We start from the raw sequence: 19,009 nt of genomic DNA, 5'->3' as shown, positions 1-19,009 counted from the left end.
TTTTTAAACTTTATTTAATGTGTTTTTGCTCCCTTTTCCCATCCACCTTTGCAAAGGACAAAAGATATAAAGGAATCAGTCTTGTATATTACAATTTACTTTGTAAATGTTCATTTTTATTTGCTTCCCCTCATTTTAAACAAACTAAAGGCATGAAATAAATGAATAAAATCAAGTGATTTTCAGAAAGAAGCACCCTTTCCATTTATCTTTGCTTTGACTAAAGAGAAAAGTCCTTTTTGTCCAAAAAAACAAAATTTATTACACTTTCTGCAAGTAACTCACATCAACATGGTGCAGATTTCTTTAGAAAAATATTTGACAGTGTATTGTACAACACATCTGAATAGTCTTCATTTAGATACAAAAATGAAGAGATCTGAAGGAAACTGTGCATATTGCAACCAAAACATTCACCAGAAAGACAAAGACATAATATACACAATAGAGGAAGACTCCATATTTGGTCACACAATCTAAAAGCCGTCTTTAATTTTTAAAACCTCTTCAATACCCTTTTGTTATGAGATGAAAGAAATGGTGAGAAACATTTAGAGCTCTTCCCTCTTATTATAGGTGTAAGATTTATTAATGAAAAAATTCTGAATGACTCATCTCTTTACAATATCTCTTTATAAGCAGATTTTTAAGATTCTGGATAGAGATTGGAAATAAAGTTGTGCTTCAAGCAGTATTGATGAACATAAGAGGAGCGTCTCCTCCATGTAATAGTGTTCAATCTGTCTCGTAGTTCAGGATTTTAACTGCAGCATGAACTGGGATATGTACACACTTTGAAAAAAAAATAATAATTAAAACGCAAACTCTAGGGTTGGTTCCTTTTTATGAATAATAAAAAAAAAAACTAAATCCATACAAATTCTGTCAACGTCAAGGCATATGCAAATGATTTCATGTTTCCAGTGCAAATGAAAGGTGTCACTAAACCAGATGTCCAAAATGAGGAGAAGGAGACGGCCATGTTGGAGAACAGATGTCTCCAACACACGTATTTGATACACGGAGTCTCTTACGCTTTGCTTCAGCTCAGAAAGCTGGCATGAAAGCTTGAAATCTGGCCACAAGCCAGAGCTAAACACACTTGCTCCCTGTTGTGCTCCACCTCCATTTTGGCGTGCGGCGGCCTCTAGTTGAAAGAGGAGAAGAGATGGAGAAGCGGCCCATCTCCAGATCGAGAATTCCAGCGGAGGCCGTCTGTGAGGATCGAGGGAACATGGCGGTGGAGGCTTCTCTCAGCAGGAGCAGTTCCCACAGCCCTTCACGCTGTTCAGGATCTCCTCCTGCAGCTTCTTTCTCTCCTCCTCCTTCTGGGACAGCCGCTCGGCCGGAGGCTCGGCTGAGTTCTTGCCGGCGCCACTGTTCAGGAATTTGCTGTTCTGAGCGTTCCACAGTTCTGCGTATAAGCTGCCTGGGGTGGCGAGGAGGGTCTGGTGGCTGCCTTGCTCTGCCACTTTGCCCTGGAAACACAAGAGAGGAGCGAAAGCTCAGATTAAAATAAAGGGGCCACGAGCACGGACACAGTCGGCGGTTGCATCGTGACCGCGCCGCTAAGAGTCCGCGACGCCTCCCCAACAACTGTTGCGTTCTTGCAAAAGAAAAGAAAAAAAAACAAACCCCCCCCCCCACAAACTCGTGGACGAAAACGACAAACGCTTCCCCTCCCACGCAGCCGCACACAAACGAGGGCATCCCCTTCCCCCACCTCGGCTGAGCAGGCAGAGGTGTTGGCAGTGTCTTTAGCACACCCAGGACGAGCATGTGACTGTACCCTGCTCGTTATTTTAATGAGCACCCCAGGCAGTCCTCTGCTGGTGACACTAGCAAACACTGTGGCGACATCACACGCAGACGTGCCTCCTCGTCACAACCCTCTGATCCCCGCCATCTGACTCCGGGAACACGGAACGAGACAAGCAGTTCAAAGAAGTCTCCTCTCATTTTATCCTCCCGCTCAAGCACTGGTGGAAAATGTCAGCTCACCTGCATCGCTTCTAATATTAACTCTTACTTTCTAGATAATAACCGACTTCACTCCTGGTCTCTTTTGTGTTTTACAGCCGCGCACGGCGGCGCTTGTTTCCGCTTGCCTGGATGCAGAAAGAGAGATTCACTTCTGCCACAGTTTAGAACAATCGCGGTTGTCAGAGGAGCCATCTGAGGAGCCATGTATAGCCCTGAACAAGGCCTCATCAGTGTCTGGGAAGATGGCCCATACATTATTAGACACGGAGACAAACAACACGAGCCATCTGACCAAAACAGCCAGTCGAGTCAGACTGCTTTAATGAGCCCTTATGGAGAAAATAATACATTCTCTTCTGCAGACAGTCGTCCTGTTGTTGTTGAAGTTAATGAGAAAAGTTAAATGAGGCAGGTTTTTATCACGTACAATGAGGAAAAGGTAACGGTGGGAAATAAATGAGTGCCAAAACCGGCGCGGCGGGCTATATGCTCATTGCTGGCAGATGCGGAGCGCTGAAGGTTATGCAGAGTGCAGGTCATCGTCCTTCTCTTCAATGCAAATGTAACTAATTGGACTGGCAATTAACACTGAGGATGTTTGGGCTCAGAAAGTCACCCATGATATGATTTGCTTTTCCATCACACCAATGTTCTGAATGAGAATGTTAATGAGTGAAGGTATGCAGCCACGCTGAAGACACGCAGGCGAGAGCTCACCTGATTGAGGACCAGAATCTGATCTGCATCTACGATCGTGGACAGCCGGTGGGCGATGAACAGCGACGTCCGGTCCTTTACTATCTCCTTCGTTGAACTCAGGATGTTCTGGAAGCACAAAGAAAATGATCGAAGTCTGCAGCAGTTTATTTTCTTGCAACTTCGTGTGATAAATCGACATAATATAGAGTACATAATTGTGATGTGGAGGGAAAAGGATCCACAATTTACAAACTGTACCCAAAGAAAAATCTGAGATTGGTGCTATGTTTTAATTTTCAGCTTCTTAAAGCATTTATCATTTCCCTCCACACCAAAGAAATTTGGATGTTTTGAAAAGAAAACATCCAATTTTCTTTCCACGTGTCAACCATACACTCTTTGGCGTTGGTCTGTCCGATAAAATCCCATCAAAACACATTGGAGATTGTTGTTTTAATGTGAGAAAATGTGAAAAAGTTCAAAGGAAGTGAATACGTCAGCAGGGCTCTGTTTAACATCCTAAGCCTTACAATAGCATCTCCTAATCCAAAGGAAAACAGTTTGCAATAACTGTGGTGTGAAAAAGAGCATGAATGACAGAATATATATGAAACATATTCCCACACCTTGATTCGACAGAGACACTCAAAGTCAATACAATGTTGCTCAGCAACATCCACCTTCATTTGCTTTTCTTTCCACTGTGTGCATGATAATCTAAAAACATCTTTGTTATGAGAGGCAACAGTAAAAAAAAAAAGAAAAAAAAAAAGAAAAAACTCAATTAACAGCCACGTTTGCTGCCCAACTCATTTTTTTTTTGCTTTTGTTTTTTTTTTCTGCACAAGTTCAGAAAGATCGTGCTGAACTTTCTCATTAGATGTAACATTTACAAAGACTGTGTGGTTTAAGCTGAGCTGGAGATTAAGTGGGAGAAACAGAGGCAGGTGGCGGGGAGAGGAATGCTTTGGGGTGCTGCGTGTGCCTGTGTGTGTGTGTGTGGGAGGGTGTGGGGTGTGTGTCACAGCAGGTATGTGACGCAGGACGGAGCTGAATTATTGTGTACCTACAGCAGGTGACTGAGTGGGTGTTTGTTCTGCTAAATGTGCATGCAGACAGTGTGAACTGTTATTATGCATGCATGCCGGTGTTTGTCTCTGCGGCAGGACCGACCTCTTCTGTGATGGAGTCCAGGGACGAAGTCGCTTCGTCGTACAGGAGGATGGGCGGGTTCTTGAGGATGGCGCGGGCGATGGCGACGCGTTGCTTCTCCCCGCCTGAAATAGACAAAGAGACGTTATTAATAAGAGGTGGAGAGAGCTGTGGTGTTTGACATACGCAAAGAGACAGGCAACAAGTTGCTGTTTGGCTCGTCTCTTCATTATTGCCACAAACCGAGGGGGCCACTGCTCACACAATAGCAATGCTGCAGGCTTTGAGTGTGGAAAAAAACAGACTTTCATTTAATTGTGAGGAAAAAAAAAAAAAAAGTCAGCAGGGCTCAAAGATTTCTCCCACTGTGTCTGACTCGGCCTTTATTACATGCGAGCGGCGTGTGGCCTCTTGAAAGAAAGCGGCTTTCAGCGAGTGTAAACATGGCTGGCGGTGGAGAGCGGCGAGCACCGCGACGCACGCTGGACCCTTCCTGATCCACAACCCCTCCTCTCTTTGCTCGCTGGCAGCTGTCACATCCAGCAGCAGTGAAATTAATGAGAACTTAGTCATGTCTTTATTTTGTCCTTTCTCTCACTCACTCCACATGCTGCTGGTAATTGCGCGTCGAAGACAGAAACGGTTCACAGTCTTGTTTACGTGGGCTAAGTGAGTGACACTAAGAACCCGAAAGCACAGAGTCTCGTGTTGATCGAATTAGGACAACTTACAGGCAGTCTGCACTTTAACACACTTATGGCCTTAAAATGAAGAAATGAATGACAGCGCAGCGATGGTGGAAGTGATTAAACTGAAACTTTGATGCAGTTTGTAGCCGTTTCTCTACAGAGAGAAAAGTTATTTTGACAAGTTAGCCGTTTGTGTATCCGAGGGGAAACATTTCTAAGCAACTGCTTAAAAACGACATCGCTGCCATTTCAAAATGTTTCATCAGAAAATACAAATTATTTTTAGAAGCAGGATGTATTTTTTTTTTTATTATTATTACTTAAACTCAAAACAAGCAGGTGTAGCTCACTAAAACTGTTCCAAGATCTGGTGCCAGTTATCAGTGACTCACGCCAACAAAATTAACACTACTCATTGAAAAAAAAAGAAAAAAAAAAAAGTTAAGTTCGCTGAAAAGTTATTTAATTAAATCCAAATGTCTCGCGTATGCCTGCGGAACTTTTGTAATTGGCTTCAACAAGAATTTCCTTGATGTGTTGATCCCCACCCACCTTCGAGGCGGCCCTCTGCTCAATGCAAACACCACCAGAACCGGAAAACAACAGGGTCAGGCCCTGCAGGGCAAAAAGGCCTTAATACTGCAACATAAAAATCATGCAACCCACCCACAAAACTGAAGCTTTTCAGCCAGTCGCACCCCCTCTATGTCAACGGAAAGAAAAGGAAACAATATCTGCTGGGAAACATGGAGGAGGCTCAGTGTTATCAAGAAGCACCTTTGCTGTATCTGACAAGAGGAAAGCTCTGTATTTATAAGATTCTATTTATCTATTTGAATTCAAGTCCATTTAACTTTTAATTAAATTATTTTGCTATAAAAACAGTTAGGTGATTTATGTGCTCAAACACTTTAACAGCCTTTCTTTGTCCAGAACTGCAGATCAAGGTCTGACAAAATTGCAATTTTGGAAAACATTTAGCTCTGAGAAATGATTTTTTTTTTTATGCTTAAAGCTACACACACACAGTCATGAGAGGAATACTGCAAAACTTTTCCTAATTTCCACATCCTCATGACAAATATATAAAAAGAACCAACTTATGTTCGTTTGTCATTTGCTCAGTGGAAAAACAGAAGACATCTGTGAACATGCATGAAGGTGTGAACCTTGGCTTTTAGAGATGGAGGAACGGCTCGAGTGTGTCGGCTTATTGTCTTCCTGGATGACCTTGTTTCCCAGGAGATTCAGCCCACAGACAGATGTCCTAACATTGTTCGTCACTATTTGTGATATAATGAGAAGCTGGTTTGTTTTGTTTTTAGCAGGAGGGAAGGTCTTTAGGGAGCACAGCATGGCAGGTTCATGGAATGAGCAGATTTAGGTAATTTTAAGTTTAATTAACAATGGTCATGTATTTATTTGAGAACAGCTTGCAGAATTGTATCATAGCGTTGCATATTAATTTGCCAATCCAGCAAATCTGGATTTCTGCCAACAAAGTATTTTTCACTCTTTGCACTCATGTTCAAAGTAAAAAATTGTAATGTCTGCCACATTTTCCTTTCTGTTTTGTCCTCCAATATACTGATGATTAACGCAAAGTACCCAAAACGTTGCTGAAACATTTGTCATTCAATTTTACAATGCTCAAGACAAAACCCTAAGTTTCTAAAGCAGAACATCATTTTCTGCAAGGTTTGTTAACAAAACATTCACTAACTCTACTGACGTCTTTTATGAGCGAAATTATCAACAAGTCATATCAAAACAGAGTTAACATGCTAATGTTAGCATAGCAAACGTAGAAATGCAAGCAGGAGGAGGACATGAGGCCAGATTAACAAAAAAACAAAACTAAAATACCGTAAAAGCTTTGCCATATTTTGGTGATACTTCAGCAGCCTTGTTGGACTGTTTAGCTTGCACTGCCAAAACTTTATGCACCCAAAAGTACAACCATAAAATATACAAAAAATACAGAGGAACTGAAATGTCAGGGAGGGTTTCATTAGGAACACACAAGGAGCCTGAGTTATAGTAATAATATATATTTTGTTACTCTTCTTCAAAGAATAAATAAGTGATTAAAATGTTTCAAATCAGAAAAACAAATCTCTTCAATTTTTAAGAAAATGTATAAAAAAGCTCAGTGTTTGTGATGTCTGATATCTGATACTGATATCTAGTATTGTTTAAAGTCAAAACTTGACTTTAAACAATAGCTGTCTCATATCTCATTATTGAAAATCTCATCAAACCCACAACAGCCTGGGTTTTGTTTCCAAGCCTTTTCTGAGCTTTATCAACAGAACATAAGCTATTAGTAGCTAATTAACTGGATGACAGCTGAGCTTTTAAATTCTTTAGTTAAGACTGCAATCAGGGGAGCGAGACAAAACACACAGCTCTGGTTCGTATCCAGGGGACCACATACAATGAGTAGACATAAATGTGGAGCAGACCTGACAGCTTGAGGCCCCGCTCTCCAACCTGGGTGTCATAGCCATGGGGCATCCTGAGGATAGCATCATGGAGGCCTGCTAAACGTGCCACTTGGTACACCTCCTCCGCTGTGGCATTTATGTTGCCGTACTGCAGGTTGTAGAAGATGGTGTTGTGGAACAGAACGGCATCCTGATGATAATAAAGTCAGGGAACAAAATGAGGCTTCAGAGGATATTTTCATGGCAGCAGAGAGAGAAACAGAGGATGGCAGATACAAACAACAGGATTGGGGCGCAGAGGAAGAGGAGCAGAGCAAATGACAAAAATATGTTCACGCACCATCTGTTCAGCTCATCCTCGGTGCTCGCAAAGCAAAAATGATCATTGCTAACAATTACTCCAACATTACTCGATGCTAATCATCGTCGTGTATAATTCCCCAAAATTGTTTTTATATTACATCGACCATTTATGGACAATGATATTAACAGGGATCCTATAGATTTCCCATTGAAAATGTTTTAAAACCTTCTGTATGAAATATATTGCATCTCATTTTCATTTAAGGATAATTAACAAGTTTGGTTTTATCATATGCATTTGGTAAAGGACAAGAGGGTAACTTTAAGAAATAATGTAAGAAGCATTATAATTACGAAATTCTGATCTTATCTTTTAAGCAACAATAAAAAAAAAAAATTCTAATCCATTTTCTTTTATCCATACGTATAAGGCAAATTATAAAAGCAAATTTCATTCTTTTCCAAACATTGTAGGAATAAACTACAAATCAATGTCATTTAAAAAGAACTCTAGATGTATATAACTTGGTAGGACAGTGATGCTATAAACACATTGTTTTGGTGCTTTATTGTGTTGGTGTTTGTCAAACCTGAGGTACGACTCCTAAAGCCTTCCTCAAGCTGTCCAGGCTGACTTCTCGGATATTCTGCCCCGCGATGTAGATGTTACCCTGGTGGGGCTCATAGAAACGGAACAGCAGCCGCACAATGGTGCTCTTCCTGCAGACAGACGAGAAAAATCTATGTTATTGCCTCGTCTGAAAAAAATCAGACAGCCACACCCCCTCGGGGTTTATTGACTATCCTTTCAGTCTTTGGAGGAGTGGCGACACTAGAGATGCACCAATCAACCAACCTGAGGTAATCAGCAGGTCAAATACATGACTTCCTTCTTACTATTCAAACAATATACCAAAAATAAGAACTCCTCCCTGTTTGTTCTATAAACGCAACAATCAAAGTACAAACTTTAGTGCAACATTTAAAAAAAAAAAATGATTGAAATCAAGTTAATCGGGGGACATACAGCAGCAAATACAGAATATTTGAGCCACCGGAGACCAAACACAACACAGAGGCCAATCTTGCATGTTGTAAAAACATCCATGATGATGGGTATAATATTCTGGACGACATGCAGTAAATGAAGGAACTATGAATTCTACTTTATAGCAGAAAATCTTGTTGTAAAATTTCCTGTATTTAGGTTGTAGAGCAGGACAATGAACTAAAGTGCACCTTCACCTCCACCTCCAAATGGCTAAGAAATGAAGCATTTCAACATTTTTTTGGACGGTGTGATGCTTTTTGACAGTTGTCCAAAAAACATGAAAGCAGTTAGTTCTTGATTTAATCGTAATTTAATATTGAACAAGGTGGTTTTGGATGCCCATTTTCCATTAATAAATGAAATCATCAATGGAAAACTGCATTTTGTATTTACTCAGGTTGTCTCTCTCAAACTAATTATGATATCTAAAACATTTAACGATGTTTAGATATTTTTAAATATATAAACATTTTTACAGTAGTAAAAATCAATATAATTATGCAAATACTTAATCTACGGCTTCAATCAACGGACCTGCAACACATTGGTCTCTTTCACATCTTACAGTCCTGAGAAAAACAAAGTTAAAATAGGTTGGCGAGTTAACTTCAATCAGAACCAGAAACTGGTATCATCCAGGATGTGGCTGTTTGGTGCATCTCGACATGACAACGCTAAAGGTTTCAGTCAATTTACTTTTCAAGCCGGAACCTACCCAGACCCGCTGCCACCAACTATAGCCACCTTCTTCCCAGCGGGCACCTCAAAGGACACCCCGTTTAAAACCTTCTGACCCTCGAGGTATTCGAAATAGACGTCCTCGAAGCGGATTGTGGCGTCCTGTGTTGTGACGATTAACGGTGGGGCGAGATCCTTCTCCTACAGCAAACCAGCGGAGGGTTGGCAGACAAAAGAAGAATGGGAGAAGGAGAGAAGCGTGAGTCAAGGCCTGGTGTGATGCAACAGCATCTTCTAAAGAGGCAGAATGCAGAGACATTCAGCGCATTTGTAAGCTGTTATTACAAAAAGCCCTCAGAATCTTCACTCTGCCCTTCATTTTACTCTGCTCAAGGATCAATAATAAACTTTAGCTTCATACTGAGCTCAGAGATGTGGCCAAGGTCAGCAGTGAATAAAACTTGGTCCTTTGCCTGAGAGTGAAAGCATTTTCTGTAAAACCTACAAGAAACATTATCACCCACAATCTGCCTCTCTCAATTCATGTAAATAACCCGGAGAGCTTTAGAACGCACATTATTCCACACTCGCCAACATGGAGAAAAGCCACAATTATTATTATTCTGTTTTTGGATTGTGTGGTGCAGTTTCAAGTGAGGGGGGGTACTTTTAAATAATTTTACATCTGCATAATGGGACAATGTGTTCCACATTTAAAAAAAAAAAAAAAAAGCATTCATACGAAAATGGCCTGCAGGGCAGCACCATTCCACAAGGAATCACAATGGAGAGGAATATTACTGATGAGTGGAAAAATAACTGGACAGATTCATGTCTAGCACTGTAATTACAGGCTGGAGATGGGAATGGCCTTCTTATTGTCGGGCGGCAGACACACATTTGCACTTAAGTGCACTCTTATGACGCAGGATGGGCTGTCATGTGTTTAAAAAAAAAAAAAAAAAAAGGGAGAAATGCAGCAACATTTCCAACACAATAAAACTGATAGCTGGAGAGAAAAAATACAATGCTATACATTTACACTTATTGGCACCTCTGGTAAAGATGTAGAGAAACATTGAAATGAATTCAACTTTTATTGCAATGAAACTATGCCACATTAAATAAATGAAATAAAAAAAAAAACAACTTTAATTTGAGTGCAATTATTCAACACATACTGAATAGGGTTGTTTTATTCTAAATCACTGGTGGAGCAATTATTGGCACTACTGCTAACAATCCTTTGCACAGACAGCAAAGTCTTTTCTCCCATGTAGTTTCACAAGGTTGAAGCATACAGAGAGGGTGACCTTTGACCATTTATTTTTGCACAAAATCCTTGGATTATCCAGAGTCCAGGAAGATGGTCTTTTGTTTCTGTGGGATTATTGCTGTGTTTATTTCTTCAAATGTTTGGAATTATTCTCCTAAACGAGGAAGTATTTTAAGACTTAGGCAAAGGATTTCAAATCCTTTAAAGTATTTCCAGGAGTACATGACACAAGGTACCCCTGACCTCCAGAACAGAAACAAGCATCACCATTCTTAGGAGCGTTGGACTGCGAATGGTTTATACAATGAGCTCAGCAGATACGCAGTTCCACCACATGTTTGCCAATTGCTGCTGCCACTAGTCTGAAGGAGCTGAGAGGGGAAGGCTAGGGGTCAGCTATAGGGAGCCTTTAGGCACCCTGGAAAAGCTGCCACAGAAGATCCCAGATATTCTCAAACATGCATGAAAGATTCAAGGCAACATTTGAGGTAGGTTTTGGATATAATATTACGTAAATCTAAAAAAAACCTCAATTTTACATAACATCCCAGCATGCAACACTATTTTTCTAAAATATAAATGAGCTTTGCAGTTACAGTTAATTTCAGCATACAGTCCAGTTTAATAAAGATTCAGTCACATTCCCGCCGAGCTCTTTCCCTACCAGTGCCAGATGCCACCAGTGCAGCCAGTAATGTCAGGCACTACAGGTGGTAAAGATGAAGCAGCCTTCGAGTCGCACCAAGCACGTAATTAGCTTGTTTGACTGCAACCCATCATTTTTTTATGCACACATCTTGTGGATAGATAATCTAAGTCAAGCAATTATGAAAACTCTTTCAGTCCAGGACTAAATTGTAGGTACTGCTCTCTGTGTTACTGTGGTAAAGAAAAATAGGGTCTTGCAAAGAGGCTTTTGTATTTTTCTTTGCTCTTTAATTTCAGTCCAAACTCTTAGCTCGCTTGCTGCTGTGCACAAATTCATCTTTTCTGTTCTCCTCTATTAGAGCATACCAGCATATGAACACAAAGAAATCTCTGTTTTAAAGGCAGAAAGTTTGTGTCAAGCTGACACGTTACCTTGATCTTTGTGTCGATGCTGAGCAGGGTGAACAGAGTGTTCATATCGATGAGAGCCTGCCTGGTCTCTCTGTACACTGTGCCCAGGAAGTTGAGGGGAAGAGAGAGCTGGAAGAGCAGGCCGTTCACCATCACCAGGTCTCCTACGGTCATGGTACCTAGACGATGGCAACAGAGCAGCTCACAGTCTTCACAGTGCTTTGCAAGACTATTCATACTCCTTCAGCTTTTTGTCATTTTATAACTGCAAACTGTGATGTATTTTATTAAAATTTTATGTGATACACTAACCCAAGGCTGTGTATACTTGTGATGTAAAAACAAAAGCATTCACTTGTAATCAACCCACTTTAGTCTGATAGCCTTAAAGAAAGTCAAGTGTAACCAATCTCCTTCAGAATTCACCAGTTTAATAAATATATGCCACACGTGTCTGTTTTAATCACAGTATAAATCCAGCTGTTCTCTGAAGGCCTCACAGATTTGCTAGAGAACATTAGTGAACAAACAGCATCTTAAGAAGAACAAAGCAGACAGAATCAGGGATAAAATTAAACAGAAGTTTGTGGTAGAAACAAGATAAAATGAGAGAAAATGATAGATTTGCATTACTTTTGAATAGCTCTATCATTGCATCCATCTTTCAAAGCAAGACAAAAACAAATAAAAATTGCCATCACTTTCTCTTTCAAGTTGCAGTGAAAGCCGACTGAGCAGCTCCTCACCCTGTGATTTCATTTTCTGCATCAAGGCCATTTTATTTCCTATTCATGCCACTTTTTCATGCATGCTGTGCTTTGTTCTCATTTAGTTTCTATAATGGAGTTCATTGTTGGTTTTATTTGACGGTTTCATCTGTCTGATTTTGTTTTAAGTTTTCTCTTCAAGCATTCATATTGAAAGATTTTATTTTATGGAAACTGCAGCAAACAGAGTTCAAATTTAGTTCAGATTCTTTTTTTCTGCTTTTCTATTTACTATTCCAGTAAATTCAAGGATGGCCTTAAATTAAGATAGTTCAGCATCAATGTCCCAAATTAAACCCACATATTCACATAATCATTATGAGCTTTTAAATTACTCACCTGCTGAAATGCCTTTGCTTGCCAACAACATGATTGCAGTGAGACCAACGCTGAAGATTGCACTCTGGCCAAAGTTGAGCATGGCGAGCGTCGACGTGGTTTTTAAAGAGGATGACTCATAGATCTTCAGGAATTCATCATACCTTTCCGCTTCATACTTCTCGTTATTAAAGTACTGCAGGGGAGACGACAAACATGAGGAGCGAGGAGAGACGGGAGCAGAGGCCAGGGAGACGAACAAATTCGCAAAAGGAACGAAGGGAAGTGCAAGTTTGCAGGGAAAAGAGGGGGAGACACAAATATGGTTGGGGTGAAAGGTTAGGGAAGCATGGAGAGCAGTGTCAGGCAGACACACACTTTAGCTGTAGTCTGCCTCAAGGCTGCATTTGTTCTCAGTGACCGCTCCGAGCGGAGACTGTGTCTCAGTTGGGCTCTAAAGCACTTTTTCATGTCTGTGTCTTCATCTGCTCCCAACAGATTTTAAAGGACATGAAGGCGATGGAAAAGAATCCAAAGCCTGCTTTGCTGAACTGGCAGCAGATCTGAAACTGTGACAGAGCAGAACGACTGTGGCACAGAACAACAGTTACACATATTAGACAGCGAAGCCTAATCATCACTTCTGAACAAGAATTACAGCCGAGCGTTCATCACTGGAAAATTTTTTCTTTGTATTTTCATGTGTAGCAGCTTCCACAGATGCTACATTAACAACAGGGCACATAATGCCGTCATAAGTGTTATCCTACATAATTATGATTAATATCATTAAGAGAGAATGGCTCGTGCATCAGCCACAAACACACTTTTACATTTCACACATAAAATAAATAAATAAAAAATAACAGTCCACAACTCTGCTGCCAATTACTAAATATTGTTGCAGAACTGCTGTTTGTTTAGTTTGCTCCATTGTTTTCCAGCTCCAGTTTAGTGGGCGATTTGCTCCTGTAGCTAACGGCAGTGAGGCTGCACAGCTACAGAGTTCCTGCGGATTTGCATATAAGAAAATGCAGTGAAATCGGAGAGGAAAATCAGAAAGTAGCACATGGAAGACAGGCGCTGCGTTCAGGTTCTCGTACAGCCCTTTGTGGAAGTGGAATGAATTTCTGAGTGGGTGGAGATCTAATTACATATGCACACTCACAGCTCAGAGTGATGCTAAATCTGGCCGCATTGACACAGATGACACAAAATAACACAGAACAAGATGTTAAGGAAAACAGGACAAAATTACACAGCAAGGAAAATAACACCAACAAAATATATTTGGAACGGCCACTGCAGTGCTCAAAACTGTCTAGTAAAACACTGTGTGCTGCTTTAAATTTTATTGAAAAAATAAGAGAAAAATTTGAACTCAGATATTTGAACCTGAGTTCACTGAATATTATTAGCTTAGTAATCAGTATTTATTTTTCATTCTGTAACTCCTCCAGATAAGCTTTCTTGAAAGCTCTTCAAGCTAGCGAGGAACTGAGAAATCAATTGGTGATCTGGCCAACTGATCAACAATTTGCTGATCGGTCCAGCTGAAAATCGGGCCTGACCAGCGACCAGCCCGTCAGAACCGAAACCAGGAGTTCACGCTGACAAAAACACTCTTTGATGGGGAGGCTGTTTCTGACGGAAGAAGATAGCTAATTTCAACTGTCGGTGAGACACAAGTTGCTATTTAAAAAGGAGATTATTTTTTTAACCAGGCTGTGCGGAGGTGAGAGAGAGCAAGACTTCAGATTCTTTTGAGTTCATACATCCATCACGGATTTAAGCGTCAGCACAATAAATCAATTTAGGTGTTTTTAGTTGTTAGCAGCTGAACAGTAAGAAGTGCAGCCCAGAGGTCAGACCTTTTACATGTGATAAAAGGTCTGAGCCTGGGAATCAGACCTAGGACAGCTGGGTTAAGGACTACAACTTCATGTTGTGTCTATTCTACCACTGAGTCACCAAGCTGCCCATCTTAATTTTGCTTTAAAAATAAAACTAAAACAGTTTTACTGCATTATATGCAGCTGTATAATGTGATACAGCTGCATCACATTATCTATGTCCCTGATTTATGTCCTCCCAGGGCAGGAACACAATATTTTCTTACACTGATGTTCTAAAAGAGAAATTAGAGTTGTATAATATCAGTACTGACAGATCAAAGCCTTACAAAAACCACACTGGACATAGTCCACAAAGCAAGTCCAACTATAAGAAACTATTTTTAGACAAGACCATTAAAAACTAACGCTGATGTAGAATGAAGATAACTATCTGACACAGACAATAAGAGCAAAAGCTGTAAAACAACGTTAACACATCACCAGTCGCTGAGCACCACGCTGACATTTCTGGATAAAAACAGCCTGAAATAGCAGACGGCTGTGCCAAAACAGTAACCTACAACATTTTTTGTATCACTGTCTAGACCAGGGAAAACATTTCATAGAGTCCAGAAAAGCTCTGTAGATTTGTTGTGGCTGGATCGACAAGAGCTAAAATAAAACGGATCATTTTAAGCTGGAATTAGGAGGAACTTTAACAGAAGAACAAAATAAAAAGTTACAGTTGAGTCAAAACAGGTTAAACTTGAAGATAATTTAACAAATTATTTGATTGATCATCAGTGTTTAAAAAAAAAAAAATCAAGAAAAAAGTCAGGAGACACAAGGCCAAGAAGAGCAAACAGATGGATGTAGGCGTGGTAACTTACCTTCACAGTCTCGTAGTTAAGCAGCGAGTCAATAGCTGCATTTCCTGCTTCATTGTCTGCTTTGTTCATCTCAATGCGGAAACGAGTCCTATGTGCCGACACACATGCATGGTGATCTGAGAGCTTTCATTATTACGCTGCAGCCAGTAGGTGACTTTTATTTTTTACTGGTAGCACATGGAGCCACTGAGATATTTACAGAGCTTGTCAGGGAATAACAATCCTAACCTACAGACAGACAGAAAAGTCACAGAAATCTTCCTACCTCCACTGAGTAACAAGAATTGTGAAAATAGTATACGCTGACAAGGTGCCCAAGGCCACTGCTGCAAACTGTCCGCCACACTTGTAATACTGTGGAAAAGAAGAGCAAGACAGGCCATCTTTATGTGCAGTAATTCAACATTTTTGGAATAAAATCCCCAAAACCCACACCATGCTCAGTGACCCAATGCTAGTATCACTCAAGGTTTTACGAGGGTCTTGAAAACTACAGGAAGTAATCGCATTAATACTTACAATTTGGGCAATATAAAAATTACAAATAGTCTGGTAGTTTTCCTTCAGCAACAGGATGAAATCATAGAACAGTTTATTTTGGCTTGAATGGGAAGCTGCTCCAAACTTTGGGATTCATCAGTGACACTAATGGACCACATTTCCAAAAAAAAAAAATTGAATTCCATTTGCAATGTAAATGAGACAACATCTCCGAAAATAATTTGCAGACAATCAGCTGCGAAGATTGTCAAGGTGATGCGAGGCCCTGAGAGGCGAAGAGCTGAACGGCACAGAGAGCAAGGTGGAACAAACCTCCTGACGCCATGACACCCAGAAATATCCAAAATGATGGACCTGACATTCTTCGGGTATCCATTCGGGGGATTTTTTTATTTTTTGGAAGTTCAAAACAACTAAACCAGAATTTATTTAGCATATTCTAGCTTTGTGAGTCATGGTCTAAAATGATTTTTAAAATGTAAAACACACATTTTATACAAAGAAGTGGAAATTAAGTTTAGTAATCAAGACCGTCAGGCATTTAAATTCAGACAAACCTTATAAAGAAATAGAAAATTATCTTTTCAAATGATCAATTTAGTCATTATGTGCAAAAAGCTTTAAGCCTGCTGAACCCTACGCAAGAAATGAATGTCTTCTGTTGACCAATTATCGTTAAACCTGAAGAATTAATAAAAATAAGAATAATGCTTGTATAAAACTTACTTACCTAAAGTAGGCTACAGACTCAAAAAATAATAATTCAACGTATCATGCTATGATTTACAAAGAAATCAACATGTATTAGTCTAAAAATGCTTCTAAAGCCTATTTCCAATGTATCACAGGAAACATTTTGTGGCTCTGTTTCAGCCAGCTGCACGACAGTGAGCAGTAATATTTGCGTTACTAAATCCTCTTCATCCATACAGCGAGAGATAACTTTGGTCGTGTCGACTCTGACAATGGTAAATATTTTTTGTTCTTAAAACAGTAACTTTTTTTAAATAAACATAAAATAAAGTGATCAGAAAACACATTGTTGTATCTAATCACTCATCATGCTTACAAAAACAAAAATTCTGTGATACGCACATGTATAAACACAGACAGTCAATGTAAGAAAACTGAAGGAGTGCCATCAAATACTTTTAAGGTTATGCCGTTTTAAAACTAAAACTGATAATTGCACACAGCTTGCTTCTAACCTAGTAAATAGTCTGACAGCCAACCTAGTTTTCTCTATATATTTTGAAAATTAAACATTTGAAAACTACTACATAGGAGTATGAATTTGGTTGGTGCCCATTCGACATTATTGTTCAAATCAATGTATCAAAAAACTCCCAAAACATTCTATTAATTGTCATTATCAACACGTTGTATTATTTCTGCAGCAGTGCCAATAATAAGCATCGTATATAAAAATAATGATATTGCTTTTTGCATAAAACTTTGGGATCAGAATAGTGAAACAGTTCAACTTGACTCACGGTTCAGAACCTCCCACTGGTCCATTATTACTAAAAATGCTCTGTGGTTGGCGAACACTTTCAGTGCAGGACTCCATTTACAAAGAAATGTGTAGTTTTATCTTTCAGGAAAAAAAAAGAGTATTCCAAGCAAAGGTAAACTCTGTAGTCATTGTGTCAAATCCAAACACTCACCAAAATACCACTGACCAGGCCCATCTCAAAGACTGTAGGTCCTAGGTTGAAGACGAGAGCGCTGAGGACGAAGGAGATACCCCTCGTGCCGCGGTCGATGGCCTTTGACAGCGCCCCCGTCTGGCGGCTGAGGTGGAACCCCAGGTCCAGGTTGTGCAGGTGCAGAAAGACGTTCTTAGCGATGCGTCGGATGGAGCTTTGGGCCACTTTGCCGAAGACCATGTTCCTCAGCTCGTTAAAGAAGGCTGCACAAGCCCGAGAGACGCCATCTGGAAAAGCAGAGATGGGGAGTTTTAAGACACCTGCTGTGAAAAGCAGGAATATTTAAACAGTACTGAAATTGTGTGTGACAGTGATCTAAAGCACACATAATGGTTCTGAAATAAGACAAAAATGTGATTTTAAACGTAAACACCCCAAAATAAATTACTATATCCGGAAGCAGATGAGATTTTCAGGCCTTTTGACTGCAGAAAGGAAGTATGAGTGGAGGTGGAGGGACCTATCTTTCAAATCATCTCTGGCCTGTAAGCGCTGCAGTGCTCCAGCAACAGCCTCCCACCAGTAATTACATACTATGACGCTCTGTAAAGCCTCAATACACTACAGACTGGAGACAGGGAGGATATCTGAGCGTGCTCAGAAATATTGTGTGAGCAGGTCACATGTGTGATCAGAATACAAGAAGAGGGAGGCGGACTTAAAGAGAATGTCACGGAAAGTTTTCAATTACCAGGATTAATCCCAACACTTTCTCTAAAGGATGAGGGTGGATGCAAGGGAGGCAGCCTTCTTTACACTGTTTTAATTAATGCCTAATTTTATACTGAACATAATTAATCTAAACTAGCTCAGTTAAATAAAATTAACAACTTAAAAATTAAGGTAATTATTTGATCTCACAAAACACATATAACTGTGCTACAATGACTGTCTCAAATTGATAAGTTTGTGTGCTGCCTCTAAGCTGTGCGAACACACGAGCAGTTTGTTGAGACCAAGTCAGAGTGATAATCTCTCTGTCTGTTGGTCTTCACGGGGCTGTAATGTGGCGTTAAATAGGAATGCTCAACTAATGAACAATGTGTCCACATCTGACAAGGTAGGACGAGCACTGTGCAACCTTGACAGCAAAATTACACCAGTCACTGCAGGCTTCAAATCCAGAGCCCAGAGTGTCCAAAAGAAGGAACAAAAACAACGATTTCTCTTATTTAGAAGGTTCCCCACGTTCCTCTTAAATGGGCAACACAGCATCTTATAAAGTTTTCATAACTTTCGCATTTCTGTCAAACCTCAAGGAATTTTGTTGAGCTTGTATGAGACAGACTAACAAAAAGCACTTTTTTTTTCAATAAATCTTAAAAAGAATGGTCTTTGGATATATTTATTCCAATATCCTTAAATAAAATAAAGTGCAATAAACAGTTTTTCAAATTTACATAACGACTTCATCGGGTAAACCTGTAATACTGCAAACATACCAAGGCATGACTCTATTCTTGTCAGCCAGGAATAGAGCGTTAATCTGACAAGCAGCCAAGAGGAATGTGATAACTCTGGAGGAGCTGCAGAGATTCTGTCTACTCAAAGGACAAATATTAAGCCAGAGCTCCTCCAATATGTGTGTTAATTGAAAAGTAGCAAAAACCAAGTCATTGTTGACATAATGCCATGAGTAATGTTAGCATCAA

The 19,009-nt window shown here is 40.0% G+C and overlaps 1 protein-coding gene across 1 annotated transcript in view; it reads right to left on the bottom strand.

Annotated features, from left to right (window-relative positions):
- Positions 1-827: 827 nt before the first annotated feature.
- Positions 828-19,009, bottom strand: part of abcb7 (ATP-binding cassette, sub-family B (MDR/TAP), member 7) — a 29,399-nt gene continuing 11,217 nt past the window's right edge. The window contains exons 6-16 of the mRNA XM_044127708.1: positions 17,316-17,584; positions 15,413-15,501; positions 15,148-15,235; positions 12,444-12,618; positions 11,359-11,516; positions 9,040-9,203; positions 7,864-7,993; positions 6,989-7,160; positions 3,856-3,959; positions 2,701-2,808; positions 828-1,478 (exon numbers count right to left, since the gene is read on the bottom strand). Of these exons, the coding sequence (XP_043983643.1) occupies positions 1,254-1,478; positions 2,701-2,808; positions 3,856-3,959; positions 6,989-7,160; positions 7,864-7,993; positions 9,040-9,203; positions 11,359-11,516; positions 12,444-12,618; positions 15,148-15,235; positions 15,413-15,501; positions 17,316-17,584 (1,682 nt within the window). The 3' untranslated portion in view covers positions 828-1,253. The remainder of the gene's footprint in view (positions 1,479-2,700; positions 2,809-3,855; positions 3,960-6,988; positions 7,161-7,863; positions 7,994-9,039; positions 9,204-11,358; positions 11,517-12,443; positions 12,619-15,147; positions 15,236-15,412; positions 15,502-17,315; positions 17,585-19,009) is intronic.

This window comes from Gambusia affinis, linkage group LG09 (genome assembly GCF_019740435.1).
Source record: "Gambusia affinis linkage group LG09, SWU_Gaff_1.0, whole genome shotgun sequence".
Classification (NCBI taxonomy): Eukaryota; Metazoa; Chordata; class Actinopteri; order Cyprinodontiformes; family Poeciliidae; genus Gambusia; species Gambusia affinis.
Note: the sequence above shows the minus strand (reverse complement) of the source record. Positions and strands in the feature narration are given on the sequence as shown.